The sequence below is a fragment of the Glycine max genome, chromosome 7 (genome assembly GCF_000004515.6).
Source record: "Glycine max cultivar Williams 82 chromosome 7, Glycine_max_v4.0, whole genome shotgun sequence".
Classification (NCBI taxonomy): Eukaryota; Viridiplantae; Streptophyta; class Magnoliopsida; order Fabales; family Fabaceae; genus Glycine; species Glycine max.
Genome location: NC_038243.2, coordinates 37,367,213 through 37,384,763, shown reverse-complemented (window position 1 = coordinate 37,384,763; position 17,551 = coordinate 37,367,213). Strand labels below are relative to the sequence as shown.

General features: G+C 33.8%; 2 protein-coding genes across 2 annotated transcripts; both read right to left on the bottom strand.

The window, feature by feature from the left end:
* Nucleotides 1-3,871: 3,871 nt before the first annotated feature.
* LOC100795393 (serine/threonine-protein kinase-like protein ACR4) lies at nucleotides 3,872-6,468 on the bottom strand. The gene has a single exon (XM_003529303.5). It carries the CDS (start codon nucleotides 5,961-5,963, stop codon nucleotides 4,956-4,958), a length of 1,008 nt encoding a protein of 335 aa, XP_003529351.1. The 5' UTR covers nucleotides 5,964-6,468; the 3' UTR covers nucleotides 3,872-4,955.
* Nucleotides 6,469-12,196: 5,728 nt separating this feature from the next.
* Nucleotides 12,197-16,437, bottom strand: LOC100819887 (receptor-like protein kinase HSL1). The gene is made up of 2 exons (XM_003528419.5): nucleotides 13,520-16,437; nucleotides 12,197-13,059 (listed from the first exon to the last, which is right to left on the bottom strand). The coding sequence occupies exons 1-2, from the start codon at nucleotides 16,149-16,151 to the stop codon at nucleotides 12,668-12,670; spliced, it is 3,024 nt and encodes a 1,007-aa protein (XP_003528467.1). The 5' UTR covers nucleotides 16,152-16,437; the 3' UTR covers nucleotides 12,197-12,667.
* Between the last annotated feature and the right edge of the window lie 1,114 nt (nucleotides 16,438-17,551).

Here is a 17,551-nt window from a genome sequence, read left to right as displayed (position 1 = left end):
GAGTAATTAGTTGATTGTGTGTAAGCGTTAAAGTTACAAGGTTAATTTGAAGATTATTATTTAATAACTTAATCTACTAATTTAGCCATTATAATTTATTAAGTGCTTAAGCTATTGCAAGTAACTATGAGTTCGGAGTATGACCAAGTTCGATAAGAAAACTTAGCCAGGAAACAGGCTATATAATTTAGCCTTTCATGTGGTTTATCAAGTTCCACAATTTTCAACCCTCGGATTAATCTTACTCTCACATTTTTACAGTGCACCCTCCGCACCATATGCTTTGTTCCTTCCCTCTCTTTCCTTCTCCCATTCTTCTCCCTTCGCTAGTGCCATCATCGGCCGCGGCCATGGCGAATGATTGTTGTATTTCAAATTTTTGGCAATAAAGAATGTGGTTAAAATTAAATTAAATAATTTGGGTTGTTATTTTGCTATGTGGGTGTTGTTCTCTGATTCGTAGTTAGTTAGTTTTTTCTTTTTGTGCAAGGGTGCATGGTTTTGCCACAACGAGGGTGAAGAAGAATTTTCCGGCGAGGGTGAAGGGGTGAGCAACGGAGGGTGGAGGATTTGAGGTTGATGTCGATGGTGTCACTATCGAAAATCGCTTCCAACAGCATCACACGACGGAAACTGGCACCGACGAAGGAAGAGTTATAATCACGTGTATGTGGAGATTTCATGATAACAAGATGCAGTAGAGATGATTAATCTAATGGCTATTTTAAATGGTGCATGAAAGACCACATGAAGCAATGGTACACCATAAAATTCATCATATACATATATGAAAAAAAAATTATCCACTAACAACTTATATGCTATAGCTGTAATTACAATTTAAAACGTCATCACTCATTGCTCCATCGACAGCCCATGCTTCGGTTTTCCTATCCTATCATCATAAAAATTTCAATAATTTTTTCTTTAGAGATTCGTTCCTACCCTTAATAATTAAGAGAAAGTTAATTTTAAGATTAACTTTTTTTTATTATATTATCGATTTTAGTGAAATTTTCATCTCTTAATTATAATTTTTTTCATTTACAGAACTTAAATTTAAGATTATTTTAAAAATATCAAATTTAATATCATTTTGCATCAACAACTTATTATTGATTAAGATCATCAACCTTTTCCATATATATATATATGTTAAGAGCCGACAAGAAATTCGCTTTCATTGTGGGTCATTTCCGAAGAGGGAAAATCAATTGGACCGTGTGGTCATTAGCATACAGGCAACCAAATTCATAAAAAGACAACGAAAACTCAATTATTGAGTGTGAATGCAAGACTTTTGCTTCAAAAATGACTATTGAGTAATTTGTCAATTGGTAACTTTGTATTTAGAGATAGGTGCATGGCTGCAGTTTGTGTGGGTTTAAACTAAACAAAATATGGTTCTCTTAATTGTGGATTTGGTCAACAACTAAAAATTAACTCATTTACCTATATGAAAAAATATTTCAATTTTTTTAAAAACTATATTCTTAGTTAAAAAAATTATAAACTTAAGATATGTTTGAGTAACATTCAAGTGTCTTCATAATTATGTTTGCGAACGGATCGAAACTGTTATTTTTTTTTTTTGTTAGTCCATTGGTTTGCCTTGGAATGAACGGTGCAGCAATTCCAGCTGTTACCCAAACATGAGCTTACTCATGGACCATTTGAGTTAGAGATAACATTCGGTGAGTAAATTCGGTTCCTCATATTAAGACCTCATTGTGAATTGAAATTTGAACTCAATTTGAATTTATATTAAGACCAGAGATCCAATTGTTGAATAATGTGCATAAGTTTGTAAACATTTTGGTACTCGAGTTTAATTCTTACAGATGAAATATTGTGAATTGAAAGTTGAACTCAAATTGGACTGTTTTCTCTAAATAGTTAAAATTTTGAGTAAAGCACTGAAATTAAAGATTGAATAACTCAAAGTGGAAGTACTAAAAATTGCTAAGTATTAGGTGATGATACATCTCAATGCAAGATTCGAATAGAAGAGGACTTAATATGAATTATTTTCGACATGCAAATAAAGACAGATGGTAGAAGAATATATAATTTGTATAAATGTATCTACATGATAGAATTTGGCTATTATGTTGAAATTTATAGATAGGAAGGACCCTTGCATTTCATTTTTAGTTGTTGAAACATTTTATATTAACCACTCTATAACACCTATCACGTCTCACATCAATGGTTATATGTGCTATAAATCAGGTGTATATTTCCAACCACTTCTTTAAATAATTTGTGTGAAGACAAATTTTCTTTTGCTCACTTGGCTAGCAATTATATATATTTTTTAATCTAAGGATAAATCATGCTTACTCTCACAGTGTTTATTTAAACTGTTTTACAACGCTATATTGTATATATTTTTTCACTTTACTTTATAATATGAAAGTTTGAATTTAAAAAATGATATAATTGATGAAAGATTTAAGTTTAACTTTTTCTAGTTAATCTAAATTAAAATTATTCAATTATTTGTGAATCATATTATTGAAATAGCTAAAAATTTCCACAATATCGGAAAAAATAGCTAAAAAAATTGAATTACAAATAAATTTTTTAATAAATTATTGGTAGCAAAAATATTGTGATTGAACATAAAATGAATAGGAACTTTCCCATGCATGTTTTCGATTTTCTTGGGTCTGATTTCAATATGTTCAGGGCAGTGAATTAAGTCCACACAAGATGTTGGGCCTCCCTATTTTAGGGTCTCGGGAGGCAGAGCAATTCTGTTTGGGGCTCTATTAAGTTCACATCATAAATTTTCTTTATTTTTTTTTATACAAATATACTCTTAACTAAAACATATTTATGTTGTGAATAATTTATAATAAAAATGTATTTTTGTTGTGTCATTAGGAAATGTGACATCGCAATTCACAACGAAAACAAGTTTTCATGCATTGTGAAATCACACTCCTGATATCAAATATTATATGAGAGTTTCTATGATACCTTACTAATTTTGAGGGTTTTAATATTATTGATTTTTTAACCAATAGTTATTAAGTTATATTATCAAGTTATTTTGATATTTAGCAATAATTTTATTATAAATTGCATTTTAGTCCCTATTTAATTAAAATGATTATTAAAATAAACTTTAAAATTGTACGTAATCAAACTTCTGCAAAAATAACAAATCCTCTCTTGGTTCTCTTTTTTCCAAAATCCCAAAATATCAAAAAGCCCTTTTACTTGGATCATTGCCCTAAGATGGCTTAGAATTAATAGCTCATTAACTAATGATTTTTTTTTCATCTAATACTCTATATGAGAGTTATCAATCTCTCTCTTGAATTCTTTGCTACAACAATAACCTATCAAATACCAATTGATTGAATGTAATTATGTTTTATTTAATTTTTGACATAATTTCACATTTCATCTCTAAAAGTAGAAGTTTTCACAGATTCATTCATGATTTTTGACAACCAAAACGAGTTAAAAATTGTCACAATCAAGATGATATTTGGGATTTTGACACAATCAAGATGGTGTTTGGGGGTTTCGACATAGTCACAACAACGTTTTCGGATTTTGAGAGGAAAAAAAAGATAATTTGATATTGTTTGTTTTGAAAATTTCAATCTTCGTCTAAAAGATTTCAAATGGAAAGATCTAGAAAGAGGTACGTATGAAAGTTAAAAAATTCATTTGAAATGAAATAATATTTTTATTATACAAGGACTAGATTAAAATATAAAATAAATTTATTACTAAATATCGAAATAATGGCATGACAATGTGACCTAATAATTATTGTTTAAAAAATTAACAGTATTAAAATTCCCAACATTAATGGAGCTATCATACAAACTCTCAATATTATAAAAGAAAGATATGTTATGCAGTTTAGTTTAGATACATTTTTGTTGTTTATACAGCTATGTTTCCCACGAGAATATAATTAAGAAAATGGAGTAGAATGGTTGTGAAATTCTTCCTATAAGATAAAAAAAAAATTCATGCATTAGAGAAAAAAAAAGGGAGAGAAAATGTAGTTGAAGTAACTAAAAAAAGTCAAAATATTTAAGAATTAAAAGACAAAATTACCTATTATTTAAAGTTATTTTAACAAAGAAAATAAGTTTTTACTTTTAGTTCAAAATAAAGTATTGAAGTGTGTTTGCCATTACTGGCAAGATAAACAGGAAAAATATTAATTAGAAGTATGCAATATATGCAATATGATCAAATGTGAATGTGTTCAACACAACTATTAGCAACTACGTATACGCATAGTCCCCATCATATGAATGTCAAATCTGCGTCCTTTACAGTACTTATTATGGCACATGTTTTGAATAATCACAGGCTGAAAAAGAAAAGACCTATAACACAAATTAAAATAAAAGGCTGATTGAAACAGAGACCAGAAAAAATAAAACAAAAAATGAAGGGTCCCTTTCCCTTTCGTCAACAAAAGGATCCCCACACCAAAGGGAACCATAAATTGACAGAAAAACTGCCCTACATAATGAAGGCACCTCCCAACCTATTTCAACGTTCCTATAACATGATTTTGAGATTTCTCAACCTATCACAGCTTGGGTACAAAGTCCCTCATTTATAGGCAAAACATCCCGTGCGAGTAAAACTTGTAAGCTTATAAGAAATATTTTACAGATCAGAAGTGCATTCCGACTTTTTTCTCATTTGGGTAACGGGTCTTGTCCGAATTGTCCAAAATTGAAGGCAATTGCTCCTATCAAATTGAGTATTGAACTTCATAGTTAGTGACTCCGACACTCACGTACATAACCAACTAGAGAAATTATTAAGTAGAATCAGCACGTATCTATGGTGTTGATCTCGAATCATTTTTACTTGATATATTCTCAAGTTTTAAAAATTAACAACACTTAAATGTGTCATGTGAAAATTGATAGAAATCATCCAAAATGACCAGATAATTTCTCCGATCATATGCACACTTCCATCTCTATATTGTTCAAAATAGTTGTCACTTGAGCAATGGAAGGCCTACACTTCCTTGAATTACCAACACAAGCTAAAGCAACTTTAGCTAACCTAACAAGAGGCTTCATGTCAGAAGGAATCACCAACCTAGCATCCAAAAGTTCACCAAAACTCATTTCCTTGATCAAAGGCATTGCCCATTTTGCTATCAATCCTTCCTCACACCCTCTACCACTTAATAGCTCAAGCATGACCACCCCCAACCCATAAACGTCACTTTCCTTGCTAGCACCACCCCCTTCTTCATTCCAATACTCATCATCCACATTCCCTACTAGCCCTCTCTTTTCTCGGGGTGCCAAGAAGTTGAGTCCATAATCACAAATCCTAGTACAAAAGTTGACATCAATTAAAACATTTGAGGACTTGACACACCCATGTACAATGTTTGGTGTTGCCACTTCATGCAGGTACTGAATCCCTCTAGCTGCTCCAGCCACAATTCTGATCCTCTTGTTCCAATCCAAGAGTGATGCCCCATTAACATTTTGGTGCAAATAGAAGTCCAAACTCACCATGCGCCCAAACTCCATCACTATGATCCTCTCACCAGGTGCCTCCGAGAATCCTATGATGGGAACTATGTTGGGGTGGTGAGCTGAAGAGAGCCATTTCAACACTGATGAGAATCCAAATCCTGCATTGCTCAACACAAGCACAGAATGAATCCTTTTCACAGCCACAAGTTCTCCATTCTCTTGCACCGCGGCATACACGGTTCCTACGCGACCCTTCCCCACAATTCTGCTATGGTCGAAGCCATCAGTGGCAGCATCAATGTCCATCAATGAGTATGCACGAACACAATGCTTCAATGCAAGTGTTTCTTCGGATTCAACGTTAACCGGTTTCTTCTTACACACAAGGTAGAGAACAACAGCAAGAACAAAGAAGGATATGGATAGAGCAACCATGACCACATCATAAGCAATGTACGTGTCATGGTTCATTATTTGAGACCTTTTTAAAAAAAAAAAAAAAAAATTGGATGATGCAAAATGTTGCACAATTGATTCAATTTCTTTTGCTTGTGATGTTGGGCTTATTGAATAGTACTAAAGAAGGTAATAGAGGTAAAGGAAGAAGGTGGAAAAAGGGAAGAGATTGGATGGTTTTTGTCAAAGAGAAGTGTGGAAACTAGCTTATAATATATGTGATTCAAAGTAGGTGAGGGATCAAACCGTTGTTGTGAAGGTTGAAAGAGAATAGAGTGGATTTGTTTGACAAAAAGGGTGGATTGGTGAGAAAGTTGAGAAGTTTATAATTGAATTTAGCTGTGGCAGTTTATCGTTGGCTGCTCAGCCACTCTGTTTTAATTACTCAAAGGATACTTTAAAATGACATGACATGTGAATATTTTAAGGATAAGACTTATATGTCATATGATCGTAGGTTTGAATATTGTGAATGTGAGTATCTTGTTAATAAATAATATTTCTGAAGTACTGATTGAATTAGATTCAGTCTGAGTTTGTTTTTAAGTTAAAAAATGAATTTTCAGTCTAAAATTATTTTTGAATTAAAATAATTAACTTTTGCGTTCAATTAAAATAATTTTAAGCTGAGAAGTCTTAATTTATTTTTATAATAAAAACATTTAAACATAAATTATATTATTTCAAAATCAATTTTGTCTAAAATTAATTTTATTAATGCTGTTAAAAAAAACACACTCAATTTTCAGATAATCAATTCCAACTCCAAGTTTACATTGAAAATATACTTCCAACTTTTTAATAGACAGAATCGATTTTAGTATCTATCCAAGTACACTTTATCAGTTTTCACGTCAAGATAATGTTTTTCCAGGTTCTAGCAGCATAATGTGGGATTTCTGATCGATTATGATTCCAGAAATTCAGTAAAAGGATGTGATCATTCAAAGTAATCCAATTAAGCTTAAGGTTTATTAAATGATTCATTCTCTATTCCTATTTGTTTGCACCAAGAGTGGGATGAGAGGATATAATCACCTTTATTTTCTATCCTGAAAGTTCCCTGTCTCGTCAGTTACAAAGCATTTCACTACAACACGCAAGCAGTTTTATTCTTCTTATTCACATTAATATAAGTGTTTTTTACAAATAAGAGAGAAAAGAGAAAAAAAAATATATAGAATAAGACAAATACTAATGGAAAGGAAAAAAATGAATTTCAATAAAATGTTAACAAAAACTATATTGTATATATTTTAAGAAAAAAATTAAGAAAATCCAATCAATACCTATTTAACAGAACTAGCATGGAAGAAAAAACTAGTAGAACACTACAGAGCAAGGTGAACAAAAAGTAGACAAAACGCAAAATCACTAAAAAAAAAAACAAAGCTGAAGAATTATTTTAGAAATACTACTGTACATTTTCTAACACTTTTTTTTTAAATAGTTTTTCATTTAAATTGAAGTTCATACAAGTTTCTTTAGTTTGGAATGGAACTCTTGAAATGGGAACAAAATACACATATTTAATGAAATCTACATAAATATCAGACAATAAAAAAAGGTGTATAAAAATAGAATATTAAAAAGTATGTTACCATTGGTAACACTTACCATATTTCTTTCAAGTGATCTTGTGGCACGTCTATAGTATTGGCAATATCGGTCCTACAAAAATGCTAAAGTAGTCACATGGTTGGTAGCTTGTTATTATTCGGATATCACCATCTCTTCCCATATAAGGAGTTGACCTATACCTTAAAACCTTTAGTTTTAGTCCAATTATTTTTCTTTAGTTCAAACACCTTTAAATGCATAGCTGAAACAAAAAATAATACCAATTATTGTTTTATTTTACATGATAAATATTTATTTTATATAATTAAAATTTATAATAATTAAAATATATTTAAATATATAAATTATACTTTGAATTATAATAAATTATTTAAATTTTATGACAATTATTTTTTTAGTTCTTGATGATAATTTCTTTTACAAAATATTATTAAAATTTAATTAAATGATGGAAAGGGTAATTAGAGATGAATGAAAGGAAAACTATTTTCCTAATTACATAAATATGAAATACGTGTTTGAAGAAGAAAAATAAAAAATATCTAATTAAGAAAACAAGGAAAAAAAACACAAAAAATACATTGATTCCATTGTTTAACTTTTTATTTAAAAAAATTATAACGAAATTATGATTTCATTGTAATGTGAAAAAAATAACAATAGAATTAAAATTTCGTAATAATAAGGTGGTTGCAAAAAAAAAAAAACACAAAATTGTAAATGGGTTGTCATATCTAGAACAATAAAAAAAATATACAATAAAATTATGAAATTAGGATTTTATTGTAATAAGAGAGGTGCAGATTTGGTTATACAATAAAATTATGATTTCTTTATATATTTTAACAAAATCATGATTCGATGGGAAACACATTCTTGAAATAAATAAAAAAATAAAAAAACTGTGAGCCCCTTAGAGTCAAAAGCAATTACAATGGAGCGAATAACAACTCCCTCGTTCAAGCCTAAAAAAGTATATGGCTATTGTGCTACAGCTTAAAAAGTATTTCCTGGTCTTGTTTCAATGTAGTAATGGAGACTACAAGGATGTAAGAGAAAATAGGCTGAGCCCACATTGAGGCCCATTGACTGCTCAAAATCTTCATGGGCCTAATCCGTTCTTATGTCTTAGCAGGCCCACTAATTAATGCTATTAAAATCTAAAAAATCTTGAGTTTCTCTTCAAAAATATTATTGATGACCATTATCCTAGTTATTTTTGTATTAAGATAAGCAAGGCTCTGATAACAGCATTTGGTGGAGGCATGTTTTTTTTTGTGTGTGTGTGTGCTTTTAAAACAGAGTTTTCAAGGATTATTATGTCGCATGCATATTAGAGGTCTACTTCTAAATTTGTACGTCAATCTCAACGCTGAATTTTTTTATATCCAAACTTTATAGTGAGCGATATTGCTCATTCAGAGCATAAACAAATTGTTTTTATGCTGTTTGAATGTAACTATCTACGTAACTAGTAGCATTCGCACCAAAAGAAATTTGTTTATGCAACTAGTAGCATAACTTCTATAAATCGAATTATGGTAATTCCTGTTTAAATTTTTGCTTGTTTAACAAATATGTAGATTTGAGGTATTCCAACGTGGATACAATGTATATATACCTTTATTTTTATCTTCTTTTTGGGCATATATAAATCGAACCAACTCACCAAGCTGAATCTAGATTATCAAATCTCCATTTAGGACAGGTAATAAATTTAATCCTATAATAAAGTCATTTAACTAATATTTTACTTTACCACAATTTGAATGAATAAAGGAACATTAACGATGAGTAAAATATCTGTAAAGTGGTTCGTTTCTTAACCAAACAAAAAAATAAAATACTGAATAGTTAAACTTCTTCCATGACCTAAATTAAAACTATTGTCAACCAACAACTGAAAATGACTCAATTCACTCAATCAATGAAGTATTCACAATTGAAATCAAAGTAACAAGTTAACAACTCCAATTATAAAACATATAAATTTAACCACCTTGCTCCTAATTGTAAATTAACCTGAATGGTTGTAAAATAGCGCGATCTCACAAGAACGTTCGCAACTTTAATTACCAAATCCAATTTTAAACTCTTAAGTGTTAGCTCAACCAAGCTCGATCGATCTTGATTTGGTTAAAATGGTAAGTTAGTTCCAGCTCAATTTTGTATAGTTTATTTTCAATTGAAAGTTCCAAACCGATTATTATCTTTGCTCTATTTGGTAAACAAAGACCATTAAAGAAGCATATATAGATTCTCAACTTGTGATCCATGTTCATTTCAAATTCCGTGAGATCACCGAGGCTTAAAGTGACTCAACTGAATTCAAACCAGTTAGTTAACATAAGTTGTTAAAATATTTAATTAATATAGACTGGTTCATTTCAGTAGCAAGTCATAATTTACAATCTAACTCAACATATTGTGGATGCTAGGTTGAATGGATCTATTCGCCGCAATAAGAGAATTAAATAAAATATATATATATATATATATATATATATATATATAAAAGTAGAATAAAAAAAAGTTTATAATATAATTTTGTTCCTCTTATTTTTTAAAATCTATAATTTTAATATTTTTTTATTTTAAAATATAAACAATTAGTTCTCATATTTTTTAAAATCTGTAATTATGATCCCTATTTTAAAATAATGACATTTAGTCCCTCAATTTTATAAAATCTAAAATTTTGATCTTTTTTTTTATTAAATTGAAAGTGTTGCCGTTTTAAGATATTAAGGTTGACTATAATATGAATTTAAAAAATTATCTCATGTTTTGTTACCAAATTTGTATTACATCATGTTTATCTCTTATCGATTAATGTTTTAAATTTGATGAAAGGATTAAAATTATGAATTTTACAAAACTGAAAGGCTGAACGTCTTTTTTAAAATAAAGAGACTAAATTTGTGGATTTTAAAAAATATAAAAATTACATGTCTACTTTAACACCAAAGAACAAAAACTATAGATTTTAAAATATAAAAAGAACAAAATTACATCTAACCCTTAAAAAAAATAAAAACAAAAAAGGGAATGAAAGTTTCACAATTGATATGGACGTGATACACGTATGAGATTGAGAGTGAAAGCATAACCACATAGAGGCCCCATATGTTAAAAAAAGACATAATGGTGGTTGTGACAGCATTTTATTTGAATGACCAAACTATTGGACACAAAATTTGAATTCCATGGATCAGTAAATATTATTGGTAAAAGATCATGGGAACAAAATTTGCAGTGGTACGTTTGCGAATAATATGGACAATAGTATACGACTGAGCCACTTAGCCACGGAATGGTCCTACATCCTCAGCATTTATGACCCATGCATTTGTCTTTGCATTTGGCTCTCACTACACTAGTGGTTTTCAAAACTACATGCATGATTGGCACGTTTCTGGAGTCATTAAACAAGATCCATGAAAAGCTGTGTGAATTATGGTGCATTTGGCAGGAACTACGGAGCATTGTAGTAGCTACAAGTCATCAGACAAAGCAAAACACAGCCAAAGAAACACAACAATCAGTTATAATAACAGTGTCACACTGCTTGGTTGGTGCTGTGCTACTCTACAGAGAACTTTAAAAAGTGGAGTGATTAAAAGGTTCAATGTTTTATCAATCTCGTTTATCTTTCTCCAGACAATAAAGTGCTTCACATAGAAATAACCACTAGATATAATAAGAACTGGCAAGAACATGCACAATTCCACTTCTATATGCAGCAAAAAAATCACTACCACAACACCTTATCATTTGTTTGTTTGGATTGCCGTTTCAGTGTGTATTTGGTATGCATTTCTCACATTCCAATACACGTTTAACATAATTTTATTGAGAGGAAGTTTTGGCGTTCAGCATGCTAAACGCCAATACGAACACAGTTTGATTTGTACTTAAATCACGTTCAACACCGAAGCTCTCTCACAGAAATCATGTATTTGGGTTTCCATTTGAAACCCTTCAATCGAACGTTAGTGCATTCCAATGCAACAAAAGTAGAAATAACTACCTTGTTACTTCTGTGGAAACGTAAGTTACCTTTAATGTAGCTTTTCTCAACACACACCCAGAAGCACCAAATATCTGTTTGCACATTCCACTGCCCAAAATAGAGAACTAATAACACTCAGATTAAAAAAACGTGAATTATGTTCAACTGAAATCTAACCCAAAGACTCTTAGTCATTTTCCAAATGGATATATAAATACCCCATCACCATTAATCATTAATAAATAAAGTAGAAGGGAGCCCAAATGGATGAAACAAACAATTTAAAGAGAGGGGCCCAGAGAAAAAGCTTGCCTAACAACCTCATTGACTCAGATCTTATAGCTGTACCCAGGACACTTGTTTGAGCACCGTGAGAAGTAAATTCACAAGCTGAGAACAGTCAAAACATTTAAGCTGGAATATCTAGAAAATTATAAGCATTTAAGCATGGGCAGGCTATAGATTCCCCATTTAGGGATATCACCTAACATGAGTGAACTGAAATTACTGTAGTGTGCTGCTTATAGAATTTTGAAGCTGTTAAAGGGGAAGCATAGCTAGGATAGTATTTTCCTCTATCTAATTATAGGACTGTATTTATGTGGTTTCTCAGATCCCCATTTCAGATAAATCGTAGGTTCAAGAGCACCTTTCCTTTCTAGAAACAAAAGGTTAAAAATTTTATTAAAAAAATATATATATAATACAGAATTTGGAAGTCATTGTCTCATTGATATTGCAATTTTAAAACTCCCCTGGCCCATGCCAGAGTCAGCTAAAAAGTCTTTCTAATAAATCTACTCCAAAAGTAAACTTTTTAACGATGGAAATAACCACAATCATTTTTTTGATTTCTGAATATAAGTTTGTAATGCGAACACCAATTTAACTTTGGTAGGGAAGCTTCTTGATATTGACATACTTTATAGGGTAAAACATCAACTCCTCAAGCCTCTATTTTCCACCCTGAAAAAAATCCTATACTCTAATTCTCTTTTCTTTAGTCAACTTTGTAAAGCAAAGCATGCGCGGAAAACATGGAGGGAAGATGGCTCTTATAGTAAAAGAAAAGCTTCGAACTCCCCCTTTCAGGATCATCAAATAGTCCAACCCTTGCAAGTCTTCATTAAACAACACTTCCATGATCCGAGGCATCGTCATAGTAATAAGGGGATAACTTGCTATCTTTCTTGGCAGGCTTGGTTTGGTCCTCTGTGCTAACCTCTTGCAACATCTTCACCACTCTTCTCATTGAAGGCCGGTTGATGGGAAGAGGACTAGTACACATGAGTCCAATGTTGAAGACCTTGCAAATCTCTTCTTTGAAACAAGTATCAAGCCTTGAGTCAATTAAATGGTCCACACCTTTCTGGTCCCAGGTTGTGCACACCCACTTAACCAAGTCTTTCTCCCCAAATTCAGGGTCCACTGGGTGTTTTCCGGTGACCAACTCGAGTATGACAACCCCAAAACTGTATATGTCGCTCTTCTCATTCACTCTAAGAGTGTATGCATATTCTGCAGCAGGAGAAAAGGTTCGTGTTAGTTTGGCTCCAAAGAAACAAAAATGTTTTGACTGCAAAAGAAAAATCAAAAGATGCCAGACAACCTGTATCTAGAACATGTAGTATCTTATATCTATATCATGATATTATAATACTAGTACTAATACAAAGATGAGCTATAATGCCAACAAGAACAAACCACTTGTCACTAAGCAACAAAAACATTAAAAAGTGTTGCCCATGCAGGAAACTACCATCGTGATTTGTAGGGTCTAAGGTGGATAAGATGCACACACTTCAAGTTCTAGCATGTAATGGACCAACAATCAAATTACTCTAATGACCCGCCAAGCCATATACTATGAGTTAACAAAAAATGCAGAAGTATTTCCACTAAATGTATCTCAAATTCATATGAACATGAGAAAATTAAAAAAAAAAAAAAGAAAAACATGAAATTTCTGCTAACTAACCTGGTGCAATATAGCCACAAGAGCCAGCTATGACGGACATGGATTTAGTTCCTATCGGTGTGGTTTCAACCGCCTTAGCTACTCCAAAATCAGCCACCCTCGCACCGAAGTCCCCATCCAACAAAATATTGTTAGATTTCACATCTCTATGAACAATTGCGGGAACACAGTCATGATGCAGATAAGAGAGGCCTTCTGCAGCATCCACAGCTATCTTGTACCTTGTTGGCCAATCCAACGACCCTCCCTTACTGCTATGAAGCAAATCACCAAGACTTCCATTAGGCATATATTCATAAACCAAGAGCTTGCAATCCCTAGTGGTGCAGCAACACCACAGCTTAACAATATTCTTGTGCCTGATTTTACCCAAAGTTTCAACCTCAGCATCAAAAGCATTGTCCTGAACCCTACCACCCTTCTCAACATCCCCACTCTCCACCTCCTTCCTAACCCCTCCCCATATCTTCTTCACAGCCACAAACTCCCCACTGCTAAGCACAACCTTGTAGACCTTCCCAGACGATCCACTTCCAATCACATTATCCTCATCAAGACAATTCAAAATCTCATCTTCACTAAAACCCAGCTTATGAAACGACATCAATGTCCACTTTGACTTATCGATCGCCCTCTTCGCATCCTGGAAACTTTTGTACCTAAAGTAAAACCAAACCACACCAACAAGGAAAACCAAAGTGGCAACAACGAAAATCGTTCGAAGCAGCCAAACATAACCCACACTCCTCTCCTCACTTCTACCATCACACAACCCCTTCAAATCCCCACACAACCCAGGATTCCCTAGAAAACTAGACTTGTACATATCCTTAGCCAACAAAGGAGGTAATTCACCGGATAACCGATTATAAGACAAATTGAGCTGATTCAGCTTCAGATTCTGCAACCCATGAGGCACTTTCCCCGAAAACCGGTTTCTAGAAAGATCCAGAAAATTCAGCACGGACAAACCCCCAATCTCATCAGGAATCCTCCCACCAATCTCATTGTTCGCCAAATTCAAATCGTTGAGCTTCTTCCACGAACGAATCCCCTTAGGAAGCTCCCCAGAGAGCTTATTGTTATGAAAATCAAGAATCCCGAGCTGCCCAAGATTCACAATACTATCAGGAAGAGAACCAGTGAATTTATTATCACTAGCTGAAAACTCAACAAGATTCTCCAACCACCCAACCTCATCGGGAATCGTTCCAGTGAAGTTGTTCTTCGACAAAATCAACAGCGACAAGTTCGCAGCACCAGCAATGGTCCTCGCAATGGAACCGGAAAACGAGTTATCCACAAGCTCGAGGAGATACACGTGCGGCAGCCCCCAGATCCCCGCGGGAACCTCCCCGGAGAGCCGGTTGAAGCCGAGCCTCACACGTGTCAGGCTCAGGCACGTGCCGAGGCTCGACGGAATCTCCCCGGAGAAAAGATTGTAAATCACCAGAAGCTCCTCTAGCACTACCTTGTCACACAGCGTCGCCGGAATGGGCCCCCAGAACTGGTTGCTGGAAACATCAAGCCACCGGAGAGGCGAGTTTTTGCCGAGATTCTCCGGTAACCTTCCGGTAAGCCGGTTACCGAAAAGCCTCAATTCATACAAATTCGGCGAATTAGCAATGCTCGCCGGCAACTCGCCCTCGAAGCGATTCTCGTAAAGGTTAAGACTCTCCAACGGAAGTGAACAGAGCTCCTCCGGAATACTTCCGGTCAAGTGGTTCATCGACGCGTCGATGAGCCTCAAGTTAGAGAGGTTCCCCATTCCCTTCGGAAGCTCCCCGGAGAGCGAGTTGTTGTACAGCTCGATCTGCCTCAAGCTGGTTAACTCAGTGAGCGAACTCGGGATGGAGCCGTAGAGGTCGTTGAGCGCGAGGTCCAGATCCTGGAGCCTTCCCAACCTCCCCAGGGAGGCTGGGATGACGCCGACGAGGTTGCATTGCGTTAGCCAGAGTACTTCAAGGTTGGTTAGGTTTCCAATCTCCGGCGGGATCCGACCCGGGAAAAAGGGGTTGTAACTTAAGTTCAGCATCTTCAAAGTACTCACATTACCCAAGGAGGCTGGGATTGTGCCTTCCAGAAGATTCGAAACGAGGGAGAGGACTTCGAGGTTCTGGAAGGTTCCGAAGGAATCAGGGATGGAGCCGGAGAAGTTGTTGCCGGTGAGGTCGAGGTATTTGAGGTTAACAAGTTGAGGGAGCGTGTTGGGGAGTGGGCCAGTGAGGAGATTCTGGGAAAGGTCGAGGTGAATGAGGTTTTTGCAGAGGGAGATTTCGAGGGGTAGGGTTTCGTTGATGGAGTTGTTGAAAAGATTAACAGAAACGAGGTTGGGGAGACGGCAGAGGATGTTGGCGAGGAATGGGCCTCCGATGTTGGTGTCGGAGAGGTCCAACTCCGTTACGGTGGTGTTTGATACGGCGTCGCAGGTTACGCCGAACCAGTTGCAGGGAGTGGCGTCTCGCGAGTTCCATGAGGAGAGCCTCGAGTCTGGGTCGTCAAAGGAGAGTTTCAGCTGGTAGAGGTATAAGCCTTCTTGGTTCAGACACGACACCAACGTTGTTGTTGTTGTTGTTGCTAGTAGTGACAAGAGAATGTAAACTATGACTATGAGTGGTTTTGGGTTTGTCATTGCAAGAACTTGTTGTGTTTAGTGGGGGGAGTAGGGTGTGGGTTCAATTTATTTATTTTCAATGGGAGGCGCAAAAAGAGGGAGAGAGAGTGTTTGTGTTTGAGTGCAGTTTGGCACGCAGAGGATTGAGTTGGCAGCACGAGACATTTGTAATTGCCTTTTTGTGGTTTGTTTATCAATTAAGATGTGAAATTGTGATTATTGATGATGATAATGTGGGGAGAGAGATTCGAGGGGTTGACGACAAATGACAGTGTCTAGTTCTTTCCTTGTTGTTACAAGAGGACTGGGTCTTTATCCTCTGAAATAACCTCCGACGATAATGCTACATTTCAGGGTGACAATTTTTTGGCCTCGTACTGTTTTCAAACTGTTTATAACGAAAGTGATATATAAATCAGAAAAATTATGTCAAGATGTATTTATTTATTTATTTATTTTTTTATTTTATGCTGTCAAGATGTTTTGAAAATCGTGGTACTGTGTTAGTCTAAGTAGAAATAACAATAGTACTACTTAAGAAAAAGTTTCTATTACAATAAGGCTTTTAATACTTGTGTTCATTTGCAATTTTAAAAATAAAATGATAACATTAGTAATTTTACAAAGTATTCTGGCCCGTTAAGCCTGTTGAGCTCTATGAGAGTAAATAAATTAGACATACTACAGACTAAAAGCTGCCAAGTCTATGTATTTGAAAAATTAGAATCCTATGGAGAATATAATAAGATTAATTATAGTTGTATTTTTTTTAATTTTGGTTCATGTGAATTTATAGGAACTATAAATAAAAAATTTAAATTTTTTAATGAATTAAAATTTAAAAAATACAAATTTAAAATAATTTAAAATGAACAAAGATCACAATTGAAAAAACAACCAATTATAAAAACTAAAATTAAAAAAATAAATTTACAAAATCCAAAAAATGAAAAAATGATAACTTAAAAACATATATAAGCCAAAATTATAATGCAGATATCATGTGCACAAAAGACTTTCATAGAATGGTGTGCTTTGTGAAATAGTAAGTGTGGTGACTTATAGAGGATAACGCAAGTCTTGGTGAAATGTATGTAACAACCAACAACCATTGTAAGTTAGTTTTGGACAGATAAGAAGAAGATACGTTATTGGTGTTTGGTGTTAGTTACAACATACATATTGTGATGATGCTAGAAGCCAAAATTTCTTCCGTTGAGAATCATATCATTCTTTTATTAAGTTATTTAGGTATCACCTTTTCGTGTGCAGTTAATACATATGAGTGGGACAGCAAATTTATATAGATTCGAGATGCCTTTCTATGAAGGCTGAAATGTGTTACTTGTTGAGTTATTTGAGTGTGAAAAACTGAAAACTATATTTATGTCTTCCTTTTGAATATTTAATATGTTGTT

What these genes read in the sequence shown, in the direction of transcription:
- LOC100795393 (XM_003529303.5), bottom strand. Translation starts at nt 5,963, where the DNA reads ATGAACCATGACACGTACATTGCTTATGATGTGGTCATGGTTGCTCTA.
- LOC100819887 (XM_003528419.5), bottom strand. Translation starts at nt 16,151, where the DNA reads ATGACAAACCCAAAACCACTCATAGTCATAGTTTACATTCTCTTGTCA. An exon ending in TTGTGGCTATATTGCACCAG is followed by an intron (nt 13,060 to 13,519) that starts GTTAGTTAGCAG and finishes CTCCTGCTGCAG; the next exon opens with AATATGCATACACTCTTAGA.